This window comes from Borostomias antarcticus (genome assembly GCF_949987555.1).
Source record: "Borostomias antarcticus genome assembly, chromosome: 17".
Classification (NCBI taxonomy): Eukaryota; Metazoa; Chordata; class Actinopteri; order Stomiiformes; family Stomiidae; genus Borostomias; species Borostomias antarcticus.
Genome location: NC_140250.1, coordinates 22,828,150 through 22,855,649, shown reverse-complemented (window position 1 = coordinate 22,855,649; position 27,500 = coordinate 22,828,150). Strand labels below are relative to the sequence as shown.

The 27,500-nt window shown below is 45.5% G+C and overlaps 1 protein-coding gene across 1 annotated transcript in view; it reads right to left on the bottom strand.

Annotated features, from left to right (window-relative positions):
- Window positions 1-19,767, bottom strand: part of atp11a (ATPase phospholipid transporting 11A) — a gene marked incomplete at both ends in the record, with an annotated part of 48,586 nt that extends 28,819 nt beyond the window's left edge. Inside the window, 4 exons of the mRNA XM_084451890.1 lie at window positions 1,491-1,571; window positions 2,126-2,215; window positions 3,604-3,726; window positions 19,729-19,767. Of these exons, the coding sequence (XP_084308016.1) occupies window positions 1,491-1,571; window positions 2,126-2,215; window positions 3,604-3,726; window positions 19,729-19,767 (333 nt within the window). The remainder of the gene's footprint in view (window positions 1-1,490; window positions 1,572-2,125; window positions 2,216-3,603; window positions 3,727-19,728) is intronic.
- Between the last annotated feature and the right edge of the window lie 7,733 nt (window positions 19,768-27,500).

Genomic DNA, 27,500 nt, shown 5'->3' with positions numbered 1-27,500 from the left:
ATAAGGGGAAACCGTCCATTATCACGTTTCTCACATCATCAGGCACATTCAGTGGTGTTTGTTGGTGTTGAGAGAGGAATGATGTACAGAGAGATTGTGTGTGTGTGTGTGTGTGTGTGTGTGCGTGTGTGAGAGAGAGAGAGTGTGTGTTAGAAAGCAGGGGGTTGGTACTGTATGCATGCACTGTATGCGTGGGAACCCTTCTTCCTCATGAAAGTGTGTGCGTGAGAGAGTGTGAATCAGTTTCAATCAGTGCGCAGAAGCGTTAACACGCAGAAGCATGAATGTGAAAACTGTTCCCCTCTGCGCTCACGTCCCTCAACGCTCAATCATGTCCCTCAACGCTCAATCTGTACCAAATGTGGAACCTAGATAACTTCCCACTTCAAAAAGCCCTAAAATTCACCACACAAATTTGTCACCAGACACTTTGTTTATGTTGACTTGTTTAGATATTATTAGATGTTTTATAGTGATTATTAGTGCTTTTAAGGACATCTCCCATCTTCACGCTTCCCTGCTCATATATAGTATTAATATTATATATAATATAACGTACGGCCTCTACCATGTAGAACTGCACAACTGTCTCTTTTGAATATATTAACTTTAGGAGAGATTGTGATTTTATGTGTATATGTGTTTTTTATGTACTGTACTGGAGTGAGCTTTCTAGGAGCTGAAAATGCATTTAAAGATATTCCTGTTTTCATGCTTCCCAGACTTGATCAGTATTATTCCCAGTGTTGAAACATGTTGCTCTACAGTTTGTACCCTAAGACTGGAAGCACTTTAGTAACATCTACAGTAACAGCTCACACTAGGGCAAGAACTATGGCTTACAGCTGAATGCTTATATAGACCTACACCCTTTTCAACTTTGATGTGTGTAACCCACTTACACATCTATTCAAGGGAGATAGAAAAAATGAATGTGCGTCATTCAATATAGAACCAAAGCCCCTGCTACATTCTTTCGATTATCGCAGCGTTATAAGCTATTAACGGCATTTCAATTAATATGGCTTCGGCAAGCTAAAGTACGTCATTCTACATTGCACCAACACCCCTGCTACATTCTTTGGATTAACGGGTTCGTTAAGCTATTAACGGCATTTCAATGAATATTAGTGCAATGAATATGAGTGCAAATCACAGAGCCAAATAATTCTATGAAATGTTTATGACGAGGCTATTTCTTTGTCATAAAAAGTTTCATTCATTTAACAGCTGGCCTTTTCATTTAATGAATTGATTATTGAATTGATTTAAAACAGATCACAAACAAGTATCATTTCAGTTTTCTATAAAATAATTTATATGCCAAAAATACGTGTCACAGCATACGCTGCAACGGAGCTGTGCGCTAACAAAATGGCGCACTTCAGGGTGGGAGATCTGAGGAGAGAGAGACAGAGTGTGCGTGTGTGTGTGTGTGTGTGTGTGTGTGTGTGTGTGTGTGCGCGTGTGTGTGTGTGTGTGTCCTGTACCTGTTTTATGGCGGTGACAGTGATGACAAAGAAGAGAGGCATTCCACTGGTGATTGGGCTGGTGGGCGTGTCTATGATAAGCTGGAGAGAGACAGAGAGACAGAAAGAGACAGAGAGACAGAAAGAGACAGAGAGAGACAGAGAGACAGAGAGAGACAGAGAGAGAGAGAGACAGAGAGAGACAGAGAGACAGAGAGAGAGACAGAGAGAGAGACAGAGAGAGAGACAGAGAGAGATAGAGAGAGAGAAAGAGACAGAGAGAGACAGAGAGAGAGACAGAGAGAGAGACAGAGAGAGAGACAGAGAGAGAGACAGAGAGAGACAGAGAGAGAGACAGAGAGAGACAGAGAGACAGAGAGAGACAGAGAGAGACAGAGAGAGACAGAGAGAGACAGAGAGACACAGAGAGACACAGAGAGACACAGAGAGAGACAGAGAGAGAGACAGAGAGAGACAGAGAGAGACCGAGAGAGACAGAGAGACACAGAGAGAGACAAAGAGAAAAGCAGAAGACAGAGGGGAAAGAGCATGATACCAATTAAGGAAATGAATTAATTTTTAAGATAAGAATCCTTTGGGCTCTCAGAGAGATGGAGCTATGGATCAATAAAAGAGTTCTTTATTGAGTACTCTACCTGGACCAGGAATATGGCCAGAAAGTAGAAGTTGGCAATTCTTCGGAACTGTTCAAACATGTTCTTAGGGATGAAGTTCCAGAAGGTGTACTGGTGAGGAGAGCAAGAGCACCGTCAGCAGCCAGAACACCAGAACACCAATACACACACACACACACACACACACACACACACACACACACACACACACACACACACACACACACACACACACACACACACACACACACACACACACACACACACACACACACACACACACACACACACACACAGCTGCCACTGGGTGAACTAACGCACACACACAAACAACCATATAAGTATACAAATACACACACTAAGACACATGCACACACACACTGACACACAAATGTGACCGCCACTGGAGGTTTGGTCCTGATGTCTGCATTTTTCAGATTTTTTTTTAAATATTTTTTTTACAGATGAACGTGTAAATTGGAAGCTTTCAAATGATGTGCCATCAGAGTTCGAAATGAACACCCAACAAGCGCCAAATGCGTGTATATTTCTCATTTGGCGTGTATGTTTTGGAAGCCACCCGAGTTTGGCGGGCGATGTTTTTTGCAACAAAAGATCAGCATTGATAGTTCAGCGCTTAACAAAATATCCGCCCTTGTGGCTTATAGCAGGGACTACTTTCTACTCCATTCCTATGGAATAGCTAGCGTAGTAGTTTGTTATTTAGATAAGGGTTGGATACTTGTCACTGTAGATTGATATTTTCAGTGGGGGACACTTAAAGACTACCCACCCCACCTGTGCTGTGGAGCTGTGGCACCAGGAATCTGCTATAACCACTTTTTATTCACCACCATAATGCAATTATTATGCAGATTAAATGTACTGCATGTCTACACGACACAAAAAGGCTGTATAATACATTTTTATTTTTTGGGCTGTTAAAATAAATCTACTGTACCAGACATTTGGCGGGTGAGCTAAAAGTTAATTTCGACCCCTGTGCCATGCAGTGAAATCTGCAAACAGATATGCTTCTGTGAATGTTGGTACACCTGATATCACCAAGCAGAGAAAAAGGGCTTCAAAGATTCAGAGCTGTTCACACTTCTCACAGGACCTGGATTTTGACGATAAAATATGACAAATTTAATGATCCTAAAACCGTTGTTTGTTATATTGAGTGAGTTGAGTGAGGCGCAACTTCAATTTTCATAATATGAAAAACGGACAAAAAACATAACAAAATGTATTTTTCCCTCTAGCGCGTTTTCAGGACTGCAGACATGAGGACCAAAGCTCCACAAATACCTCGTTTATTATCTTCATGATGTGGCTCTTGTTGCGGTTCTCATTGTGAAAGTATCAGTGTATCACAAGACATGACTAACTGCCATTCCCCATCAACAATAGTTGTCATGACACCAACTCGGCAGTCGGGGGGTTAGGGGAATGCGGTCGTCATAGCTACGGCTGATTTGGAGTGGATGCTGGCTCACCTTGGAGGAGACAATGCGGTTGTCGGGGTGATGCTGGGCGATGTAGGCCTCGGCTCCCGGGGGGGGCTCCTTGTGAGCGATGTACACCGTCCTGTTGTGTACCCAGTTCTCCTCCCCGGTACACTGCAGGGGGGAGGGAGGGAGGGACGGACACATTTTTGGATAGTTATAAAGAAAGTTGAGGTACTGTGAATTTTTTAATCAATTTTCTCCGGATATACAGTACTACCTTACACTCAGAGTGACTTTTTTAACAAGACAAAGTTGCTGTGTGTGTGTGTGTGTGTACAGGTGTGTGTGTGTGAGTGCAGGTAGGTGTGTGTGTGTGTGTGTGTGTGTGTGTGTACAGGTGTGTGTGTGTGTGTGTGTGTACAGGTAAGTGTGGGCGTGTGTGTGTGTGTGTGCATGTGCGTTTTCGACAATGCTGCCATCCTCAAAGACAGTATTCTCAGATGAGAGTACTGAGCAGGGACGGCGCTACCCCGGGGCTAGGCGGGGCTACAGCCCCGTCACACATCTGCTCAGCCCCGGTTAAGCCCCCTCAAACATTTAGGTATATATGTTATTTTAAAAATCCATTGCATCCATAGGCGTAGGAACCGAGAGGGGGGGACGTGTCGGTGTACGGACGGGTGGAGAAAAAAAGTACATTTGAAACTTATTTTGAACCAACACAACACGCGAGGGAGGAGGGTAGCTCGTTTTGACAATGTTTGAATATTGGCCAATCACCACCAACTTCACTTCACTTTCACTTGTGGAGCGTTAATGTGACCCTTTCTCCCGCTGTGAGTTTGAGGACGATTGCATTTGGATGAGGTAAGGTATGTCTCTCAGTCATGAGGGTAAACTAGCAAACTTTATGAAATTAGACATTGGGTGCAATTAAATCAACAAATGAGTTTTGAATCAGAACGTATGATGGCTTGCGACTGATTTTTAGCCTACTAGCACTAGCATAAGTAGCCTAACTTACGTCTAACTTTAGCTAACTGGCCAAGCTGGCTGACAAGCAACAACAGCTTATTATAGCTATGAAAATGGCGTGTTTATACGGCGTGTTTAATGTTCACCAGGAGAGAGGTCAGTGTTTGCACAATGCATCATGGGAGATGACTACAGCACACTTCTACTGTCTCCTTGAGATAGAGGGCAGAAAAGAGTTGGTAGAGAGTGATAGAGAGGAGCAAGTTGTGGAGAGAGAGAGTGATAGAGAGAGAGAGAGAGACACTTTGCTACCAACACAGCTCGGAGCATCAGAGCAGACCTAGAACGCTTCACTGCTCTGCACATCAGAACAGAACTCACACTCCAGAAACCTCCAGGTTCACGTTCAAGTGAAATACAACTCATCAGTTCAAGATTCTATTGGAAGTTCTAAATTCTAAGAAGATTCCAGAACTATCACTTCGGCGACCTTGGCGTTCTGAAGGCGGAGGCAGGACTGAGACAGACTGGTGGGCCTGAGCACTGGCAGTGACCATGCAAACAGAAATACACCATCTTACAGCATCAAATTACAATGCAGCAATTCTAATCTCTTGATTCATTTAGACCAAAAGCTAAATGGGGCTCGCACATTATTAGCCTGCCAAAGACTGCGGTACATAAAAGTATATATACAAAACAGATGTAAATTGTAGCGGAGCGGCAGAGGTGTTCTAATGAGAGGCCTGGCTGCCAGGTCCTCTGCAGAAGGCCACACTAATCAAGCGGCATTTGGCAGCTGGGGTAAAAATAGATGTGAAGCCTGGGGAGAGTGGTGACTTGGGCCCTCGCCAAAACACATGACCCCGAGAGAGAGAGAGAAAGAGAGAGAAAGAGAGAGAGAGAAAGAGAAAGTGAGAGAGAGGGGGGGGGGCGAGAGAGAGGGGGGGTGACTGGGGGAGATGGGGAGAAGGAGAGTGGAGGTAAATAGAGGGGGGGAGAGAGTAGAGCAAGGGGAGAGAGAGTGAGAAAGACAGATGTCAAGAATGAGAGATGTCAAGAAAAAAAGAAATGAAACTAATCAATAAGGACGAGACGGTAGATGTGGCAGAAGACTGGACACAGCATGGGTGCTGGTGGTGTAGACTGGACACAGCAGGGATACTGGTGGTGTAGACTGGACACAGCAGGGGTGCTGGTGGTGTAGACTGTAGAGAGCAGGGGTGCTGGTGGTGTAGACTGTAGAGAGCAGGGGTGCTGGTGGTGTAGACTGTAGAGAGCAGGGGTACTGGTGGTGTAGACTGTAGAGAGCAGGGGTGCTGGTGGTGTAGACTGTAGAAGACTGTAGACTGTAGAAGACTGAACACAGCAGGGGTGCTGGTGGTGTAGACTGTAGAAGACTGGAGACAGCAGTAGGGCTGGGTATTGATTTGATTATCACGATTCAATTTGATTCGATTCAATATTGATTTGGTTAGTGTTACTAAAACCTGTTTTTTTAGCTGTAACCTTAATTACATGACTGCCAAGTTATGCACATCAATACTAGGGCTGGGTATTGATACTGATTTCCAAAAATGAATGAATGAATGAATCATTGAATGAATGAATGAACTATTCATTCCTTCATTTATTCATTCATTCATTCATTAAATAAAAGATCGATTCTGGGATTCATGAACCGATTCTTAATCATTTGATTCAGAATTGATGAATCGATTTTTTAAACCCAGCCCTAGACAGCAGGGGTACTAGAGGTGAGGGAAAAATCGATTCTTAGATGCATCGTGATTCTCTCTTGAGCAATGCACCGCTCGATGCGGAAAACTCATAACCTTTTTTTTTTGTTGTTTTTTTAAAGGCCTGCGCTGTAAGCATAAATTTCTTGTTTCTTGATGGTGAAGCGTAAAAAAAAAAGTTGGTGAATCGCAAGTTACGTAACAGATGTAAAACGAACATGTGCGTCATATTTACGTTTGAGATTTGGTGAAGATGGCTGAGCATGAGAAAGAAATCTGACCTGATTTGTTCTTATGTTGCTCTTTAAGTGCAAAAAGTTACTTTTTATATAAAAGGTGGGGGACTACAACTGTAGCCACCTCGGAGAAATGGCTTTCATCTTTCGAAAAATGTCTTCACTTCGGTGAGTAACTTAATATTATTGTCTGTAGATGTGGTAATGTAGAGCGAGTGAAAAAAGTCTATGGCGCAATAAATGGTGGTTGGCAGGGCGGTATACGGGTGTATTAGCAGTTATTAGCAGTATACGGGTGCCCTGAATAGTACAGTATACCGCCCTGGACCAGGGCTAAGCCAATGCCTTCTCACGTCTGCCATGCACACACAGAACATGCTTTAGGAGTTGTGCTTCAGAAGTCTTTCATTTTATTTTGTATATGACAGTGTTCATTGTCCAGGAATTTACATCCAAACACCTTGGGCCTTTGTCTTTGTAATTTGTCACCTCCCCCCAAGTCCCCTGCAAAACCCAGTTTTCAGTCATGTAAAACACCTCAGCTCTCCCTCTTTTGTAATTGTGAGCACACTCTGCATAGCTCTTCCTCATCTTTTTGTTTAGGTCGGAGGGGCCCCACCTTGGTCTTCCTCGTCCTGATTCAGACTTTTGTTTTCTTTGTTTTCTCATGTCACATGTCTTTACTCTTGGCCACGCCTGCCATTCATGTACAATGCAGTAGCCAATCACATCCTGGAAACACTGTACCTTTGTTTGGACTGTACATAAGCCAGGCCAGAAGTGACTGACTTCACTTCTCTGACTGAACCACCTTTGCTGCGTTTGTCAGGAAGTCCTTGCGCAAGTATTTGATTTCATTCAATAAACCAGACTCAACCTTTTGAACGAATCTTGGTAAATCTTTGGACTACACCAGTCTAAAATAACTATCACAGTTTGGCGAACGGGAATGGGAGCACTGCCTGCGTTTGCTTCGGGATTCCAGTGGATAGAGGACTGATCGGCAGACGTGTCGGTCCATAGTGGGCGTTGGAAAATCAATTTTCTCTCTTGCGCTAGAGCGCCAGCCGAGATTATTTCCTCAGTTCTTCCACTGGATTCTTGAAGCGCACAGGTACGTTTAAACGAACCCTCTTGTGGTTCTGAGTTGTATTTGCCTTGATTTGGTTCAGCTTGTTGGTCTGGATTGTTTGAAAACGGAAAACCCCAGCGTGGGTATTTAGTAAGTAACTATCTAAGGAGATGTGAACAGCAATAGATTTTATATCGTATTGTCTTTTGACTTCGTCCTTGTTTCGTTACGAGGGTATCAGCTGTTCAAGTGAGAGTTTGGCACAGAACAGGTTTCCTTTTGGCCGGTCGCGGGAGTTTTAACAGCTGTTCAAGTGAGAGTTTGGCACAGAACAGGTTTCCTTTTGGCCGGTCGCGGGAGAGTTTTAACCGAGAGCACGTTGAGAGAGTTTTTGCTCAATGGAGATGTAGCTACAGGGCGGAATTGAGAGTTTTGCAATCCGCGTTTTCTGGTAGAGATTTTGACCAGAGGGGCTGTACATATTTGGTAGGATCTAGACATCATGGTTTAGCCTGGACCAAATTGCTAGTGCAGCCGAGAATGATTTGTTGTAAACGTGGGCCTTTGTTTCATGTTTGTGTGTTAAGTCGTATATTAGTCGGTTTTGGTCGTCGTTTGGTCGCTCTTTGTTTGCGTTCCCGTGTGTCTGCTACGTTCTCTCTTGCATGTGCACGGGGGGTTGTTCGTCTTATGTGTTCACTGTTTGAGCCTCGGCTCTTGATTATTGTTTGTTATGCGCGCCATGGATCCAGGTAAAGTATTGTTTTGTACCCTTTTTAGACTGTTAAAATTCTGCTAGATTCCCAGTAGGCTAGCTAACTGGTTGCCTAGGAGACGCCGGAAAACAACTCCCGGTGATCCGCCTTGAGCCAGAGGGAGAACAAAGAGATTCCTGACTGAGTGAGTACTAAGCGAATTTAATGTCTTAATGTGTGTTTCTTTCGAAATTGTATTCTTTCCCGCCGTGAGTTAACCATAAGGTTTCCTTTCATTGCTGTTTTGGGTTTTAGGCTGCGTCGTGATTATTTGGGATTTGTTTCTTTAAATTTCCCCGCGCACAACCAAAGACCACATCCGGGTCATACATGCAACATTTTGGGATCACCACTAGGTGTCCCCGTAACACTAGCTATTAAGATATGCTAGAGGATGTAAAGAATTTCTACTGCTAAAACGTGTCTAGCCTGAGGAGATTGTTGCGCTCAAGCATTATTCTGCGAGCGTTTGTTGGCAGATTTTCGTTATGTGCTAAAGCATTTTCGATTTCTTACATCCACATCTGACATTTTAGTGTTAAATTCTAAGATTCGGGCTCAGCTAGAGGGTTGGGGGAGAAGCCTGTTGATTCTCTAGACTGGTCTGTTTTTAAGATTTGGGAGAGTAGCACGAGAGAGTTTTTTTTTAGGTCAGGAAGGAAAGATAAGGAGATTCAGCAAACAGTCTCTCCACCATTTCCCCAGCAGAATAACTCTGTTTTAAAATTAGATTCCCCCCCTCGACTTGTTGCGCCATTAGCCACGCCCCTTCTTTCTACGAGGTATTTGTCCGAACAGGTCCGGAAGGAAGAGCCTCCGATTTTGAAGTCGAGCGCCACCTGCTGGACTTCCCTTGAACAACCCATAAGGGTGATTTTAAACTAGCCAAGATAGAGAGTTTTAATTTTTAAGGTAAATAAACAGGATAAAATAGATGTAGAGCGAACTCAAAAGTCTGACAGGGTTGAATAGGTGTTTGATTCAGGAGTTTTGTTTCAATAGTCAATGAATGGCCATAAGCTGTTCGTTTTATGCATTTCTACTGTATGAATTTTCATTCATATAATGATAATGTGTTTTTTGAGGAGCTGGCATTAGGCCTTCTCCTCTGCTATTGAACCCAGTCTGTGTTTTGAGTCTTAATTTTCAGGTGCTATGGACCCTGGGCGGCAGGTCTTTGAGAAGCCTGGATCATGCCTTCCTGGGGACTGCTTGGGACCTGCTGTTTGTCTGTTTTAACTGTTTGTTTTGTCTCTCTTTCTGATATGTAGCTTAAGACATAAGCGTTGTGCATAATAGTGGGGGGAATAGATAAGGGTTGCCAGTATCTTAATCTGAATGCAGCATCTCATAACCCAATTTATATATATTTTAAATGAGTATGTTAAATATCTCATGTTTATAGTTTAAGGCACATTCATCGGGCCTGAGTGTTTTTTTTCTGAGTGTTTTTTTACAGACAACTGTCGTTCCGGGAGTGATGGGCGAATGCCGAACCAGGAGACGGGCACAGACCGGAGGTGGAGATGGAGATTACTGGCCTGTTTCCCTACAGATGGGCGATCTGGGTTTCGTGAGATGCAGACCAACGCCATGTCACCAACTCACTGTGAGCGACAGATAAGTATGAAACAGGAGCAGTGCCCAAATACTCTGTCCTCAAATGCAGAAGAGGGAGGTTTTAGATATACAAATTTTAGCTATACAAATGAAGCTTTGATGGAGTTTTTTTTGATTAGTTAATTGTAAATGAAGCCAGTTCATTTTAGTGTCATTTTCTTTGCCCCATCTCTATTTTTATCCTGACTTCAGGAAATTTTTGCTTTCACCCTTAGGGGGTGTTGTTTTGTTGAGACGAGAATATAGCGTATTTTATTTTCATAAAATCGCAAGAGAAATGCTAAGAGCCAAATCCAATTGCCTTGATCATGACTGGGGACTGGGCGTGTTAAAGTCATTCTAACACTGCCCTTGATGTCACTGTAGGCTACTGCAGACTGGCTCTAAATGACACTTGAACAGTCACCCTGTTTAAGTTTTCCTGACAGAATAACAACATTTTTTCCCCAAAGCAGGAGCTTGCGCTTAACCATGTTTCTGAGTATCTCCTACAGACTGTTGAATAACCGTTCCTGACCAAAGAAGGGAACAGGGAGACCAGACCAGAGGACTCTCTTTTGCTCTGTTTTGTCTCTGTTTGTCTCTCTCATCTGTGGATCCACAGACGGAGCACTTCATCAGCCTGTGCTGGAGGCGGGAGCGCCGAGGTGAGCCCTCCAGCAGCACGACCCGGGCCGGCCCTAAGTGGAGCAGTACAGGGATGGACCGGGTTCAGTTCAAGAGCCTGTATGTGCTGCTGGCGCCCTGGCTGTGTGGTGTCCCACCGCACCTTCACCCTGCTGAACCAAGACAGGGACTCTCTCCTCACCCTCCGGGAGCTCGCTGCAAAAGCTGCGGCTGTCTCTGCTTCCTCCCCTGTGCTTTCTATGCTCTCTCTACCATCCACAGACCCTGACAAGATTCCTCCACTGTCCCCGGCAGACATTTCTGACCTACAAGCATTTGCTCCACCTGCGGAGAAAAAGAAATGAAGGACTAAGTGCACATTTCCACCACCAAACTAACCTGTATCTAGGGCCTAATGCAAACCTGTACTACCTCGTTCATGTTTTCATTATGCTTTCAAACTAGCCCACGGGCCAGATCATGTTTCAAAAACAGGGGTGGCGGAGGATGTTAACAGATGTCTCCAACAGAGTGAGGACCGCCATTTCCTGAGGCTAAGGAGGGGTTCCTGCATCACATCTCTCCTGGGGATTGGGTCCTGGTCCACGACCACAGACGAAGGAGCTGGAACTCGCCGAGGTGGCTCGGGCCGTACCAGTTTCTACTCACCACGCAGACAGCGATCTGAGAGGACTTCGTGGATCCATGCAAGCATTGCCGACGGGTCCAAGCAGCAGAGGACGGTCCACCAGGGGATCGCAAACACCAGGAGATCAGAATGCAGCTGAACCAGAGGGCTCAGAGGCCATAACCATGGGCCATCACACTGTCCTCTCCTCTGACGAGGAATCGGAGGAAAAATGACCTTGCTGGTCACCTCCTCACAAGATGCACACACGCACACACACCTGCACACACTAACATTGAACATAACTGATTCAATCAACGCGACATTGAAGTTGCGATCTAGAAGAGAAGACGCCTTGCATTCCCCAAATGACATTCTATTGCCCAAAAGAGAAGTGTCACCTAAATGACTGTTGGGATACACTGTGAACAAGAGTGACCTTGACAGACAGTCACCGCCACACTCTCCTCTCCTCTGATGAGCAATCGGACTGCACCTCTGATCGCACACACTGGAACCTACATTAAACATTCAGAGACGCACACATGGAATCAATGTTCCATAGGACATCACATGCAATTATTCACAAGAGTGAATGAACTTTGAAATAATCTGGAAAATATCATATTTGTTTACAAGAGTTGCAATGGTTGAAACATGAGTTGATAAATAAGTTTGGGTTTTTCCTCTAAATTGACCAAGAGGTTTTTTGCCCCTCTTACACTGGTAACCATTTTATCTTTTTTTTGCCTTGTTAAATCAAGTTTGTTTTTTGGTGAATGGTTGTCCACTCTTAGACTATAAATAGTATATAATCATGTCATTTTTTTTATCTTGTTTCCTGTCAAATTTCTGAAGCAAGGGGTTTTGGTGTGTGATTTTGCACGTTGAGAGAAAATAATTTAAAAAAAAAAAAAAAAAAGAGATTTTTTTTTTTTTTCTCCACCTAGTGGAGAGATTATTTCCTTTCCACATGTATAGCATAGCTGACTGTTTGCACTGTGTTTGGATTTTATTTTTGTGTGCCTGTTCAGGCACAAATGAGGGATTGTCCAGGAATTTACATCCAAACACCTTGGGCCTTTGTCTTTGTAATTTGTCACCTCCCCCCAAGTCCCCTGCAAAACCCAGTTTTCAGTCATGTAAAACACCTCAGCTCTCCCTCTTTTGTAATTGTGAGCACACTCTGCATAGCTCTTCCTCATCTTTTTGTTTAGGTCGGAGGGGCCCCACCTTGGTCTTCCTCGTCCTGATTCAGACTTTTGTTTTCTTTGTTTTCTCATGTCACATGTCTTTACTCTTGGCCACGCCTGCCATTCATGTACAATGCAGTAGCCAATCACATCCTGGAAACACTGTACCTTTGTTTGGACTGTACATAAGCCAGGCCAGAAGTGACTGACTTCACTTCTCTGACTGAACCACCTTTGCTGCGTTTGTCAGGAAGTCCTTGCGCAAGTATTTGATTTCATTCAATAAACCAGACTCAACCTTTTGAACGAATCTTGGTAAATCTTTGGACTACACCAGTCTAAAATAACTATCACTGTTCATCATGGGTAGAAAAATCAACACACACCAAGGGCTATAGAGAGATGCTGATGAAGTAGAAACAGGAACTAAGTAGCTACTCTGGCTCCATGTATTTCCCATTTTAATAGAATGACGTTTCAGCCTTCAGGCCTTCTTCTTCTAGCAGTGAAAAAAGGCAAGGTTATGAACAGTATAAAGTCTATATTAAGTCTTCCATCAAGACTATATTATTCTTGTTCAATTATACTGTAGGCTAAAATGGGTGTTGATTTTTCTGTTCTGCTGTGACCACGGCTAAAGGAAATTACAGTAGTAGGCAGTTTGTCTTTCTTTCTCTTGTCGTTCTTTGGTAACCATTTTATAAAAGCATTAGCCTATATTTATTTTACATGTATAATGCCTTTATTATTCTTAAAGTGTGTAGCCTCCTTAGAGATTTTTGCAGCCTAATTCTATTCTACTGTAGGGCCTATTGACTTATGCGCATCGTTCCATTTGTAAAAACATTTAGATTGATTGAGTGATGTTGCTACTGTAGCCTAGCCTATGTTTTTATTTTATAAAAATGTATTGAAACGAATAGGTTTCACATATACATAGTATATAAACTATATAACATCTGCAATTTATAAAGCAACTAAACATCAGCCCTTTTAGAATAGCAAAAATAAAAATCTGCAATAATATGGCATACCGTAGTGTTGCCCCGCCCTTTTGTACCGCTGGGGAAATGTATTCACCACAATGTATTGTAATGTATTCATGAGCACTTTGGCTTCTATGAAGTTGAAGGGCAAAAAGATCTGGACAAGAGCCACACAGTATGCAAGTCGTGTCGAGCTAAAACAAAATACTTTGCTAACACAACAAACCTGACATACCAATATAAAAATGTTGATGTATCAAGATGCATAGATAATCGTTTTAGAATTGCATCGTTGCCCTCTGAATCGGAATCGAATCGTGAGGTGCCAAGAGACTCCCACCCCTAGGTGGTACTGGTAGAGGTCTGGAGACAGCAGTGGTACTGGTAGAAGTCTGGTACTGGTAGAAGTCTGGAGAGAGCAGTGGTACTGGTAGAAGTCTGGAGACAGCAGTGGTACTGGTAGAAGTCTGGAGAGAGCAGTGGTACTGGTAGAAGTCTGGAGACAGCAGTGGTACTGGTAGAAGTCTGGAGAAAGCAGTGGTACTGGTAGAAGTCTGGAGACAGCAGTGGTACTGGTAGAAGTCTGGAGACAGCAGTGGTACTGGTAGAAGTCTGGAGAGAGCAGTGGTACTGGTAGAAGTCTGGAGAGAGCAGTGGTACTGGTAGAAGTCTGGAGAGAGCAGTGGTACTGGTAGAAGTCTGGTACTGGTAGAAGTCTGGAGAGAGCAGTGGTACTGGTAGAAGTCTGGTACTGGTAGAAGTCTGGAGAGAGCAGTGGTACTGGTAGAAGTCTGGAGACAGCAGTGGTACTGGTAGAAGTCTGGTACTGGTAGAAGTCTGGAGAGAGCAGTGGTACTGGTAGAAGTCTGGAGAGAGCAGTGGTACTGGTAGAAGTCTGGTACTGGTAGAAGTCTGGAGAGAGCAGTGGTACTGGTAGAAGTCTGGTACTGGTAGAAGTCTGGAGACAGCAGTGGTACTGGTAGAAGTCTGGTACTGGTAGAAGTCTGGAGAGAGCAGTGGTACTGGTAGAAGTCTGGTACTGGTAGAAGTCTGGAGAGAGCAGTGGTACTGGTAGAAGTCTGGAGACAGCAGTGGTACTGGTAGAAGTCTGGTACTGGTAGAAGTCTGGAGACAGCAGTGGTACTGGTAGAAGTCTGGTACTGGTAGAAGTCTGGAGACAGCAGTGGTACTGGTAGAAGTCTGGTACTGGTAGAAGTCTGGAGACAGCAGTGGTACTGGTAGAAGTCTGGTACTGGTAGAAGTCTGGAGACAGCAGTGGTACTGGTAGAAGTCTGGAGAGAGCAGTGGTACTGGTAGAAGTCTGGAGACAGCAGTGGTACTGGTAGAAGTCTGGAGAGAGCAGTGGTACTGGTAGAAGTCTGGAGACAGCAGTGGTACTGGTAGAAGTCTGGAGACAGCAGTGGTACTGGTAGAAGTCTGGTACTGGTAGAAGTCTGGAGAGAGCAGTGGTACTGGTAGAAGTCTGGTACTGGTAGAAGTCTGGAGACAGCAGTGGTACTGGTAGAAGTCTGGTACTGGTAGAAGTCTGGAGAGAGCAGTGGTACTGGTAGAAGTCTGGAGAGAGCAGTGGTACTGGTAGAAGTCTGGTACTGGTAGAGGTCTGGAGAGAGCAATGGTACTGGTAGAGGTCTGGTACTGGTAGAAGTCTGGAGACAGCAGTGGTACTGGTAGTGCAGAAGGTATAAAAAGCCATGGAAAGAAGGCGAGCAGAGAGAGAGGGAGGAGGGTGAGAGGGTTCAATGACGCTAACGGCAACGCCGGTCTGATGACAGGAAGATGGATGCTTCACAACAGGTCCGGGGTTAGAGGACACCGGAGAGCAACGACAAAATAATACCCTAATAAACCGCCTCCCTGGCGCGCGTGTGTGTGTGTGTGTGTGTGTGTGTGTGTGTGTGTGTGTGTGTGTGTGTGTGTGTGTGTGTGTGTGTGTGTGTGTGTGTGTGTGAGAGAGAGAGAGCGAGTTATGAGAGCTATGTAAAGAAAACAAAACACTGGTATCACCTCACCAGAGTATGAGTGTGTGTCCTCTCATCTCCTGCTTCTCTTCTCCCTTTCCTTCCCTCCTTCTGCCCCTCCCTCCCCCCCCCCCCCACCCTGGAAGAGTCTGTCACGTTGTGGAAATGTGACTGAGGCGGAGGGAGGGAAGGAGAGCTTTGCGGTCTCTAGCCGTTTGATCATTAATCCACTCTGATCCGTATCAAGCCCCGTCCCACCACTCTCTCTCTCTCTCTCTCTCTCTCTCTCTCTCTCTCTCGCTCTCTCTCTGTGGGATTGATGCTATTGATTCATCAACCTAACATAGGTTTCTATATAAAGGTGATGTTGTTACATCACCATAGGAGCACAGACAACTGAACAGGTCAGGTGTGAGCTGGATCACAAAGATAAGACCATCCAACACACACGCACGTACTGTACGCACGCACGCGCACGCACACACACACACACACACACACACACACAGCTGCCAAACCTCTGTACTGTCTATAAACAGAGAAGGCATACTCATCATAACTGCATCACAGGCAGACATCCTCTCTCTCTCTCTCTCTCTCTCTCTCTCTCACACACACACACACACACACCCCTTCTCACACACGACGAGAACACACACACACACACAGACGTGGTATTAATGAAGGCATCTCGTCCATTAAGCAGGCTGATTAAGCGTCCGTGTCCGAGTCCTCCTGGCTGCTGCTCTGCTATCCCACAATGCCCTGGCCGCGGCATGAGCACTGTAGAGCAGGTGTCGCTCGTTAACCTGGAGATTACATTCTCCTCGCAGGGCTGCTCCTTAACCAAGGCTGCGTTCCGAATCGCATACTTCTACTTCTTACTACCAGTACCTACTACAGCTGCCCTTAGAAAGTACGTACTTTGCAAGCAGTAGGTATCCAATTGGGACATACTACCTTGTCATAACATTGCGCCTTGAAATTTGCCCACATCCGTCGCCGTCCATAACGCGACATTCGTCTACAGCTGTCACGACTCGCACATGTGACGCACATTTCCGCTGCGCACAGGATTGTGGGTCAGAATAGCCAGAAAAGCCTGCTGGCTTGCATACTGCAAAATACGACCGGATGTAGTAGGACATCCTGGTATTTTTGCCATACTGCATGTGGCATATTATGTATTGGGACATACTACATCCTGTTTTGGCATAGTATATAGTAGGGTAGTATGCGATTCAGAACGCAGCCCAAGTATTCCTGTCAACCTGGCAGGGCTCGCACACACACACACGCACGGGCTGCACGCACAATACACACACACGCACGGGCTGCACGCACTATACACACACACAAACACACACGCAGGCTGCAAGCAAAACAGACAGACACACACACAGGCAGGCAAGCCCCAAATACACACATCCACAAAAGACACAAACACACATGCACACACGCAAACACACCTACCCACTCACTCACTCACCCACACACACACACACAGACAGTTCCCCATCCAGCCTGTGTGTGTAAGAGGAAGAAGACAGTGCAGTAAAAACAGCATGCATAAAACAGTCCCTCCATAGTAAACACTTAGAGCAGGGGCTGTTGAGGACACAAACCCAGGGGGTCAGACTGTACAGCAATGCTCTCCCTCTCTCTCTCATACTCTCTCTCTCTCACACTCTCTCTCTCTCACACACACACACACACACACACACACACAGTCATGATCGCAGTATCTCTGCAGGCAGTGAGCTGTCGTTAATCACCATGGCAACACAGCGTGGCGTATCAAAGGGAGGAAGGATGGGTAGGGACCTGTGCTTGACAACAAGGAGGGAGAGTAAGAGAGAGAGTGGTGAGAGAGCGAGCGGCTTCCTACGCTGGGCCCAAATGGACAGGTTTGTTTCCGCGTTGACCACAGACGCCTCCGACGAGACAGACCTTCAACCTTCACAAAGACAGTCAAATGTCTGCTCCCTCCATCTCTGTTACATAAGTCTGTACTCCAGCTGTAGTACTACTTCCCACTGCTCAAACACGCACGCACACACACACGCACACACAGCCTAAATCCCAATCAGGCCCAAACCTGCCAAAGCCGCTGCTAGAAAGAGCAGAGTTTATTAAGAGGAGAGATTTGAGTGTCTATTGACCTGAAATGAAGAAATTCTTACAATAACTTATTACTTCTTATCTCTCTCTCTCCCCCCCTCTCTCTCACACGCGCACACACACGCGCACACACACACTCTTCACCAGCCTTCAGTCTCAGACAGGAATAGCTTGCCCTCGGCCTCATTAGCTACATTAGCTTTAGAAGCTACAGCACCACGGACGAGTGAACTACGCCTTTGAACGCTCGCCGTCTCCAACCCCTGACCCCTACCTGGCGGGCAGAGCTGCAAACTCAACAGAAGCCCGCCTAAAGACTCCACCCCCCCCCCCCCCACACACACACACACACACACGACAGACCGAGCCCCCCTCCCAGTGACGTCTGAGCTGAGGTACTGACACACACAGCTGGGGTGAGGGATTAACACTAGAACAACAGAGAGAGGGGGCAGGGGTAAGGAATGTCCATCAACACGCTCACACACACCCACACACTCGACATGACCTCATGAGGTTCTCTGGGCTCTTCTGCCCAGCAGCAGTCTGTTATTACCAGCCTCAAAAAGCACTAGGAGGAACGGCACTGGACTGGACACACACACACACACACACACTGGATGCGGTCAGTAACACAGGGGTTTGTGTTCTACAGATAAATGTCATTACAGCTATAAATTGTCCTCTTCCTGTCCTGTGGTCTGGCTTAAAGGAGCGTCCGGAGAGGCAGACACACACACACACACACACACATGCGCGCATGCTCACACACCAGCTAAATTCAGCCCAATAACATAAATACTGATACAATCCCCACTGTGACGCCGACCACCTCACGTTGCCAAAGCAACGCAGTGACGGAGGGCGGGAACAAGGGGAAGGCGGAGTTATGAGGGAGGAGATGAGAGTTCAATAACCCCTCCTCCTCCTCACCAGAGAATCTGATTTCCCCTGACATTAGACCTGGTGGGACATCTGTCACCCCCCCCCCCTCACACACACACACACACACACACACACACACACACACACACACAGTTGAGTTCAGTATTGAGTTGTCCATCCATCCCTCCATGTTAACTCACTAGGGGCCTATGGCCAACGAGACTGCGTTTTACTCAGGTTTAACTCTGACTTATTGTGCTCCTCCATTTCCATGCGTCTACCATCTGCTTTATCTTCATCACACAGGCAGAGTGACGTTAATGGGTAGACAGGAAGTCAGTTTGGCAGGAAGGAGTCATTTCTCTTCATTCCTCTCTCCCTGGAGCAGGAGTGTCCCCTGGACCAGCGTTCTCAAACCATGCGTAGCAGGGCTGGGCAGGACCAGGTGCACCTAGGTTCTGAAGGACCACCAGAGGAGTTCTGTTGTGATCGGACCCCAGCACCAGGGAGCCAGGTGGACGGGGGAAGGGGGTCTGGTTTCTGTCAGGCGTTCCTCCCCTCATCTGACCGCCTGGTTGGTCCAGCTGTCTCCTGCTGCTTCCTGGTTGATTAGCAGGCTGTGCTAATGACCATGTGCTAATGGCCATGGCGTTTACAGTCAGGCCAGTAAACATACAGTACACGCAGGCGCACACACACACACACACACACACACACACAAACACACACTAATGGGGGTAAATCTTATCAGCAGCGTAATAATCATTATTATCACAGATATTTCCTGCTCCTGTCAACCTTCCCTGCCTGATCACTGATCTACATGGATTGTGCTCTCTGCTTGTGGTCTTTATGGGTGAGTAGAGGGGTGTGTGTGTGTGGGGGGGGGGCTCAGTGTTCCTGAGAGGCCCATCATTGCTGCATAGACACAGAGAGTGGTTGCTCAAAGGACCTTAAATGGGCCAAGTTCATCTCTCTCTCTCCCACACACTCACTCTTTATCTCTCTCTCTCTCTCTCTCTGACACACACACACGTATGTACGTCCATGCATTTGGATGCACTAGTACATTCGCCATTCAGCTCGAAAATAAAGTGTTGGAGCGCGTGGATGTCTTTCCCATTACACTGTGCAAAACCTTTAATCAATTGTTCTTCTTAGCATGGATGAAATGAATTGTCCTGAAACAAGCAAACGGACATCCTAGTTCCACGGCCTACAGAGGCAGCCCCCTCCCCATTTCAACAAGTCACCGGGTTTACGCAGACACAAATGTAACACGAAATGGTAACAGAAATGTAGCCTAATTGTATTGAAGTCGCAGAGACAATCAGCATAATTGGAACAATGCTGCTATAGGTCGACGGGTCACACTCACGTATCTACTGATGAGATTCCGTAGCACGCTCAAATCCATCCTTTGACAGCTGCTCCCTGGTGGCTATTCACTGAATACTATCAAGTCTCACAGGATCTTAACCAAACGCTACCTAATGTGCATCACTGTTGTTGCTGCACCCATCGCTCGTCTTATCTATAAGCGTGAGAAGAGGTGGACTTTCACTCGACTGTTTGGATTTTCACGCCATTCTTAGCGGTTTGTGAAGCAGCCGTGCAACTGAGCAGCACTGGCGACATCATGCGCGTAATAACTCCGCCACATAAACGTGGTGAAATCGGAATATTTGGTTGCTTCGAGCGCAGCTGTTCGTCTTCTCGTTTGCTGTAGTCTGAGTTTTTCTATTAAACTACTTTTATCTTCTACTGTAAGCTTCGGTTCGTTCACATAACGTGCATCTCCCCGGTTGTGTTATGTCTCGAGCAGTCTCCAGCACTGCGAAAGGCTCGAGCGCTGCCTGGGTACGTCAGGTTGCACGCTGCGCATGCGCGGCGAAATGTTCTCACCCCCTTGGGGTTTGACTGGAGCCTATAGAAGATATAAAAGAGGCACACGGAAAAGTGTAAGACCACGGCAATAGCCTTTAGAGCGGGCCTGTCCCCGTCATTCATTTAGGAAATGATTCCTTCTAAATAAAATAGTATGTCGTTTGAATTTAGCGTTTAATCAACAACCAAATCCTAGAACATTCACTGATTAATGAAGCATGGTATTGAATTGCAGCCACAGCTCCCCTCGTCCTCTGTAGTTTTTTCCAAACTGCTGTAGACCTACTCATACTATGAATAGCCTATCACAATGTATACAGTAGACACAGCTTAGGGCCTAGGCTATTTTGAAACTACCACATCAAACCTAAAAAATGAAAGCTGCCACATTAACATTATCTCCCCAAACCTATCCATATAACACCACACCACTTTCACATTGTTTCTCATATCTGAATCTGAACTGTGTCTGGAAAAAACAAGCCCCCTGTCTTCAGACAACAGTCCCAGGGTGTGCCGTGTGGCCAGGACGTTTCATTGGTGCAGTTATGCCTTTCAATTAGCCTTGCTGCTATTAATAATGCATAGGCAGCCACCACTCAGAGCGCTAACATGTTAATGCTAGCCCACAGGACTATAAATGTTTAATGATGAATAGAAATGGACATGTCTCAGGTGGCCTCACAGACAATGTCTAGACCTAAAGGTTTCTTCTTTAAAAGTAGCCTATTTTTAACACAGGGTAATTTTCTAAACAAAAGGGTGATCTGGTGCTTTGCCAGCCTGTAAGGCAGTCAAGATCGCATCCATATATTATGGGCCTAGAAGAAGAAGTCTTTATTTGTCACAGAGAACATCACTCAACACACACATGCAATGGGTCAGACAGACAGACAGACACACACACACACACACACACACACACACACTGCACACACACACACACTAGGGTCACCTGGGGAAATTAGTTCTCTGTCTGTGCTGTCCTTCCTCCAAGGGCCGCCCAGGGCCACGCCCAGGTGCTCTGTCCAATCCTGGCCAGGGACAGATAGGAGACTTCTGTATGTTTTTAATATGGGGTTCTATGTGGAGGGAACCCGAGTGAGCACAGGGAGAACATGCAAACTCCACACAGGAAGGCCAGGGAGAATCAAACCCAGGACCACCCATGAGCAATCTGGCATTCAGTGTCTTCCTCAAGGACACTTCTGCACTCTGCTGAGAGCTGGGATCAAACCGGAGACCTTCCGATCTCCAGCCGGCTGCTCCACCTCCCGAGCTACGCGCCGCCGTACCGTAGCTGAGGACATTTGCAGTGAAAATCTGGGCATCTTGCGGAATTGGTGGACATTTTATGTCCTTCATGAGTTCACAAACTGCCCTGGTCGGCTGGTCCCACACCTTTTAGAAACTTAGAGTAGTTGAGATGATAAGCTACACTTTTAAACCCTTTCAAAGGGGTGAATAGCACAACCTGGCTGGAACCAAACAGATAAACCGGATTTGAGATACAATACTGCGATTTAAAGGCTTGTCCTGGGTGGAAAGGAAGGGTGTGTTTTATCAGATAGCAAATCACACAAGGTCCAAAGGAGACTGATTGGGCCTCCTGTCCGCCGAATGGGCAGCGGCAGTGTTTGTTCTCATAGATCACTGACCACCAGGACTGCTGACTGGAGGAAATGGGTCATTGCTAATTCCTAATTGTGTGGGCCAGAGAAAGGGGGAGGGGGGTGGAGGGTGAGGGGGAGGGGAAAGAGGGTGGCATTGCATTTGGTACTGTATTTTCATCAAAGGAAGTGTCGGCTTTGGGTATGGGTCACTTCTGATTGTCCCTTGAGTGTCTCACTCATGTGCGACAGCAGCAATTTGTGAGGCCTGGTAGTAGGACAAGTATCATCAGCTGATTCTAAATAGTGGGCGGTTGGACAATACTCACAGCAGGCCACACGGACAACTAAGCAGATAGCATTATGTACAGTAAGTACATAATTATGTACAGTATTATGTACAGCAGCCTTACATACCAGCTCTCACTGGTTTGAAATCATAGTGGTTACAGGCACTGCAACATGGGGCCAGAGAGCCTTAGGACCATGGTGGGGTATTTTACCAATTTCTTCAACATGAGAATTGAACTAGACTACGTTTGTTCAATCAAGTTAATTGGTTTTTGCTTTTAAAATTCAAATGCATTCACCCATTGAGTAAATTGAAAACTGAGGGAACTGGTGGATGTTGAAACCCAGCCAGGGCGACCTAGACCCTAGACAGTTTGGAAACAGCCTGTGTGCACCGTTTTGCTATGGTTTCCGGGATGAACAACATGTTTCCTCAAAACGATGTGAAGCAGTGTGCAGCAGGCTTTTAGGTACGTTTTCTTTCGTTTGGTGGGTATGTCAGAGGTGTTAACCAATCAGCAGACTGTTATAAACCCCACCGTATCTTCTCAGCTACCATAGGTGCAATGCTTACATAACACTGGGCGTTCAACGCACCGCCATTCCTGTTTTTAATAAACGTCTTGCAATGTTTTGTCGAGACTGAAGTCACCCCAGGAAGACCATCACTCCATGCCCTTGGTAGTCACACACAAACAAGCTGAGATCCCATCTACAGTGACCACCCTGATGACCACAACTTCTCAAAAGGCCTTGAGAACATCAACCACATCATCGCAATGGAAAATCTCATCCAGCTAGGTCTGCAATCTATGTGCAATCCCCTCTGCTTTGAAGGAGAACAGGAAGTAACTGTTTTGACTTTGCAGTCAGCCTCCCGAAGTCACCAAGGGATTGGTTGCCTCCTTATAGAAATGATGTAAGCATACCTAGTACCATCCCCAGTAGTTTTTTCAAGATCAGTACAGTACAAGAATAGTACTGTATGCAGCTACTGCAATACTCACTCAGTAAATCTCCAACGTTCGTGAAAAAAGTAACCATTTTCCTGACATGGTAGATGTACTGTGACATTTTTCCGAATTTTATCTAAAAAATTGCATTTTTGACAGTATTTTGAAGTCTGTCCTCATTTTGTCCCCTCAAACTACTGCTGTTCATGCAGGAAAATTACACTACCCACAATCCTATAGTGTAACAGCAATGTCTCCACCAATTAGAGACGTTGTTGTTGGCAACCCTGCCCCAATAGCAGACCCTAGGACTAACTGGCTAAATGGACTTGATTGAGAGGAGAGCTGTGCCACTGATTGTTTGATTGGATTCCACCTGTCTTGTTAGTCTGTGTATATATAGCCTACATGTAGCTCTCATCTAGTTCTTTGCCTGTCTGTTATTTGCTGTAGCTGTGTGTTGTCCCTGTTGTTTCCTGTGCCGGCTTGTAAGTTTGTAAACATGTCAGCTTTGTCTTTTGTTCTCCACTTGTTGAGTGTGTTCCTTGGTATTATTGTTTAGTCTTTGTTTTTTGCCCCTCGTGGTGCCTTAAACATTTTGTGGAAACTTAATACAAGCGTTAACTTTGCGAGTTCATACCCAGGGTGATGCAGGATAAAAATGTAAATGCATATTCATTGTGCTGTGACATGATTTTAAAGATTTTAAAGTTTCAAATTATAGTCCAGGCAGTTCTGCTGACACTCCATTTGTAATTTGTTTCCTTCCTCATGCACTTCCCCATAGTCTCATTTATCTTGGCTATTGGCCTTTATGCACAGTTTGTCCTTAGGGGAGTATCGCAGTATAGTTTAACTTTGTTGTATTTTTTAAAACGTGGTAATTGTCACCCTCTAGTAAAGAAAATGCTTAGGACAGCTTAAAGCTAAATCAGGCCAGCCTGTTCCTGGTTTGTAGCAGGTACCGTTACTGTTTGCATCTCTTCATCTGATCAGTCTTGTCTGCTCATCAATCCCACCTGTGTTCAATCCAATCAATTCAATCAGTGAATCTATGCTCAGTCCAGAGTCCCACAACTCATTCCCATCACAGTATGTAGGCCTACTAAAATGTTACTCCAGGATTCCTACTATGTAAATAAGCTGACATTTATCCTTTAAATTGACTTATCTGAAGCCAGCCATGCTCATTCACTGCAAAATCTCGTGTTCATGAAATAAATGACATTTCACTGACATGGTAGATGTAGTGACTTTTTTGTAATTATACAGTATCTCATACAATTTGATAGTATTTTGAATTCTGTCCTCATCCCATCCCCCTCAAACCATTTCTTTCATGGAAAAAAATACGCTGCCTGCGATAGTGCAACAGCGCAAGCTCCACCAATCAGACGTCACTGTTGGCAACCCCACATAACCCCCGCCAAGGATTACATCTGGCCAAATTGATTGATTGGCCACTGACTGAGCACAGCTGCAGTTACTCTGCAATTAGGAAGAGGAGCCAAAACATGTTTCAAACCCCAGCCAGTTTGTCAGTCATGAAGACTATACATACATGAAGGCTGTCACACGCCTTGTGTGATTTAAGTTTGAGAAGGTTCTTTTGTAGAGCTTAAGAAATGTTAGTAGATCAAACGAAGGCCAAACTGCCAGCTTCTCACTCAGCTCAAGATCATGACCTTCCCTTGGCGTCTATGGAGTTCAAGCCCCAGGTGATGCAGAATAAACATGCTAATGCCTTCAGCGTTGTACTGTTTGGATTTCAGACACATGATATAGAAGATATATTTTACTTTAAGAAGTTTTAAATCATGGTCCGGGCAGAGACCCTCATGCATTTGTCATGTCTGCTCCTTCCACTTCCAAAACGTCAGATCTAGCTGCGCAGCAGCAATAACTGATTATTGTATGTCCTGTCGATCGTGTGATTCATTTACTGGGATATAAATACAATGATTGAAATAAAGAAATTGTTGGAAGAGGTGAGGTTATGGTGCTACACTAAATCAAAAGTGAGTATATGCTCCCATCTAGTGGAGAACCTATGAACATGCATCCAATGTTGCTCTGATCTACAACTTTGGGAGTGAGGGAGTGAATAAGTGAGTGTATGCAGATGTAGTGTTAACAACTCCTGTCTCACTCAACACTTACATAATTATGCAGTGGTGCGTGTGTGTCACCATCCCACGCATGGGCGATTTTATAGGGGGGGCAGGGGGGGCACTTCCCCCCCCCTGATTGGCCAGCCCAACTCTACTAAAAAAAAAAAAAAAAAAGAATAAAAGAAAGAAATGTATATATATTTTTTTTTTATATTTTATTTTAATTCTTTTTTTCTTTTTTTTTTTACTAATTAACACAATTATTAAATACATAATTGTGGTTTGTACCAGTTTGTGTTAGGTCATCATTTTAAAAGTGTATTTATTACTTAAACTAGGCTACCTTTAAAAATATATTTATTCATAATCCACCAATGGCACAACTCATCCGTCGACCTCAACTATTTCCGGATTGATCTATTACCGCCAAAAAATGAGATCTGACTGTACTGCTCAGTGCTCAACAAGCTACAACCAGCCAACCTGCTCACGAAAAGAGCTATAAAAACAATATACCACTTCATAAAAAAATAAAACTGGCAATGCTAATAAAGAAGCTACCACTCGAAATGACACCGCAGCAGGTGCAATCGAATGCAGAAGTGCTCCAGAGGCTATCGGAGCTAGCACTAGCACTAGCACTAGCAACATCACCATCGGCGAGGAAGTTGGCACCAGCAGGCAGTTGTAGTTTTATGTTGTGATGTTGGGTAAGGCCTAGTGCTCGGTCATAAAGTCATACTGACATGCTCGTGGTGTCTAGATGAAGTTTGATGTGTTGTGCATATTGAATTGTCATAAGGATTTCTTATTAGCATACTGTTCACAACTGGCATTCTTTCTAAATAGACGGGACGGGATGGCAGAACTGTTTTGTTTTTTTCTCACGTCAAAATGTTGCCCCCCCTACTCTCTGAGGGTAAAATCGCCTATGATCCCACGTTTATGTATGATTATGATAAATAAATAAAAAAGTGCGCGCCTGCATATGTGTGTGCATGGTGGCTGGCTGTGGATTTGCCCGTCACAAGGTTGCAGTCCTCATGCGCGGTGTGTGCCAGGAGAGGGGCTTAGCACCGCGTCTGGAGACGGTAGTCGTGGAGATCCCAGGGTGCGGATGCTTGGCTCTGTGAAACAGGATTTGGGGAAGGACCGGAGCGACGGAGCGAGAGGGAGACGAGCCGCTGCCAAGTCCTCTCCGTGGATTTGCTGCTCGCCCCCCCTCACCCCTCCAACACACACATACAGACGCGCAAACTCTCTCCCTGGTACACACACCCCTGCACACACACACACAAACACACACACACTGCAGCATGATGTGTAGGTGGAACAGTGACATGGTGCAGGCAGAGAAACAGTGTCCTGAACACATGTTCCTGAGCACGGAAACCAACTCATCCAGTACAACACACTAATCCTGCCAGGGCTTTACCAGGTGGCTTGTGTGTGTGTGTGTGTGTGTGTGTTTGGTCAAGAGACATTTACAGAATATTGAGACCGTGGCATACAGAAAGAAGGGAAGACAAGAGAGGAAGTAAGAGAGAGAGAGAGAGGAGCCCTCCCTTTCGTGTCACTCACACGGCTGTCAATGGAGGTGATTGATTTTCCGCCTCCTCTTATCAAGGGTAACAGCCACAGCCCCCATAACACACACACACACACACACACACACACACACACAACAGAACACAACAGAACACAACACTAAGCACTTTCATCAGCAGACTTTCTTAGTGGGTGTGGAGGAGGAGGAGGGATAGAGGCAGAGATAAATAAGCTTTGGAGTGGAGGCAGGATGAGTGGGACGAGATGTGGAGATACGCTTCAAACAGAGGAGGAGGGATGGAGAGAGAGAGAGAGAGCAGATGCAGAGGGTCTTAGACGTTTTATATTTCCTCTCTCACATCTGTCTCTTTATCCGGAAGCGTAGTTGGAGCTGATCTGAGGCGGCCTCCTCGTCCTCCTCGTCCTCCTCGCGGGAATGGAAACATTAGATAACAGCTGAACTGAAGGTACCGAGGCAGAGCGCTGGAGAGGCCGACGATAACGTGCTCCCGCGTTTATTTGTCGACGCTCGACGCCGCTGCCAAGGCGGAAGATAAAGATAGTGTACTGATCTCTGAGCAAACAGCCGACGCCTGGTGGGGTGAAACACTAGTTACTGGACAACTCTCTTGATTTCTCTTTCTCACACTCCCTCTCTCTCTCCTTCTATCCCCCCCATCATCCCTCTCTTACCTCCACTCTCTTTCATTCTCTCTCTCTCTCTCCTTCTATCCTCCCCCCATCATCCCT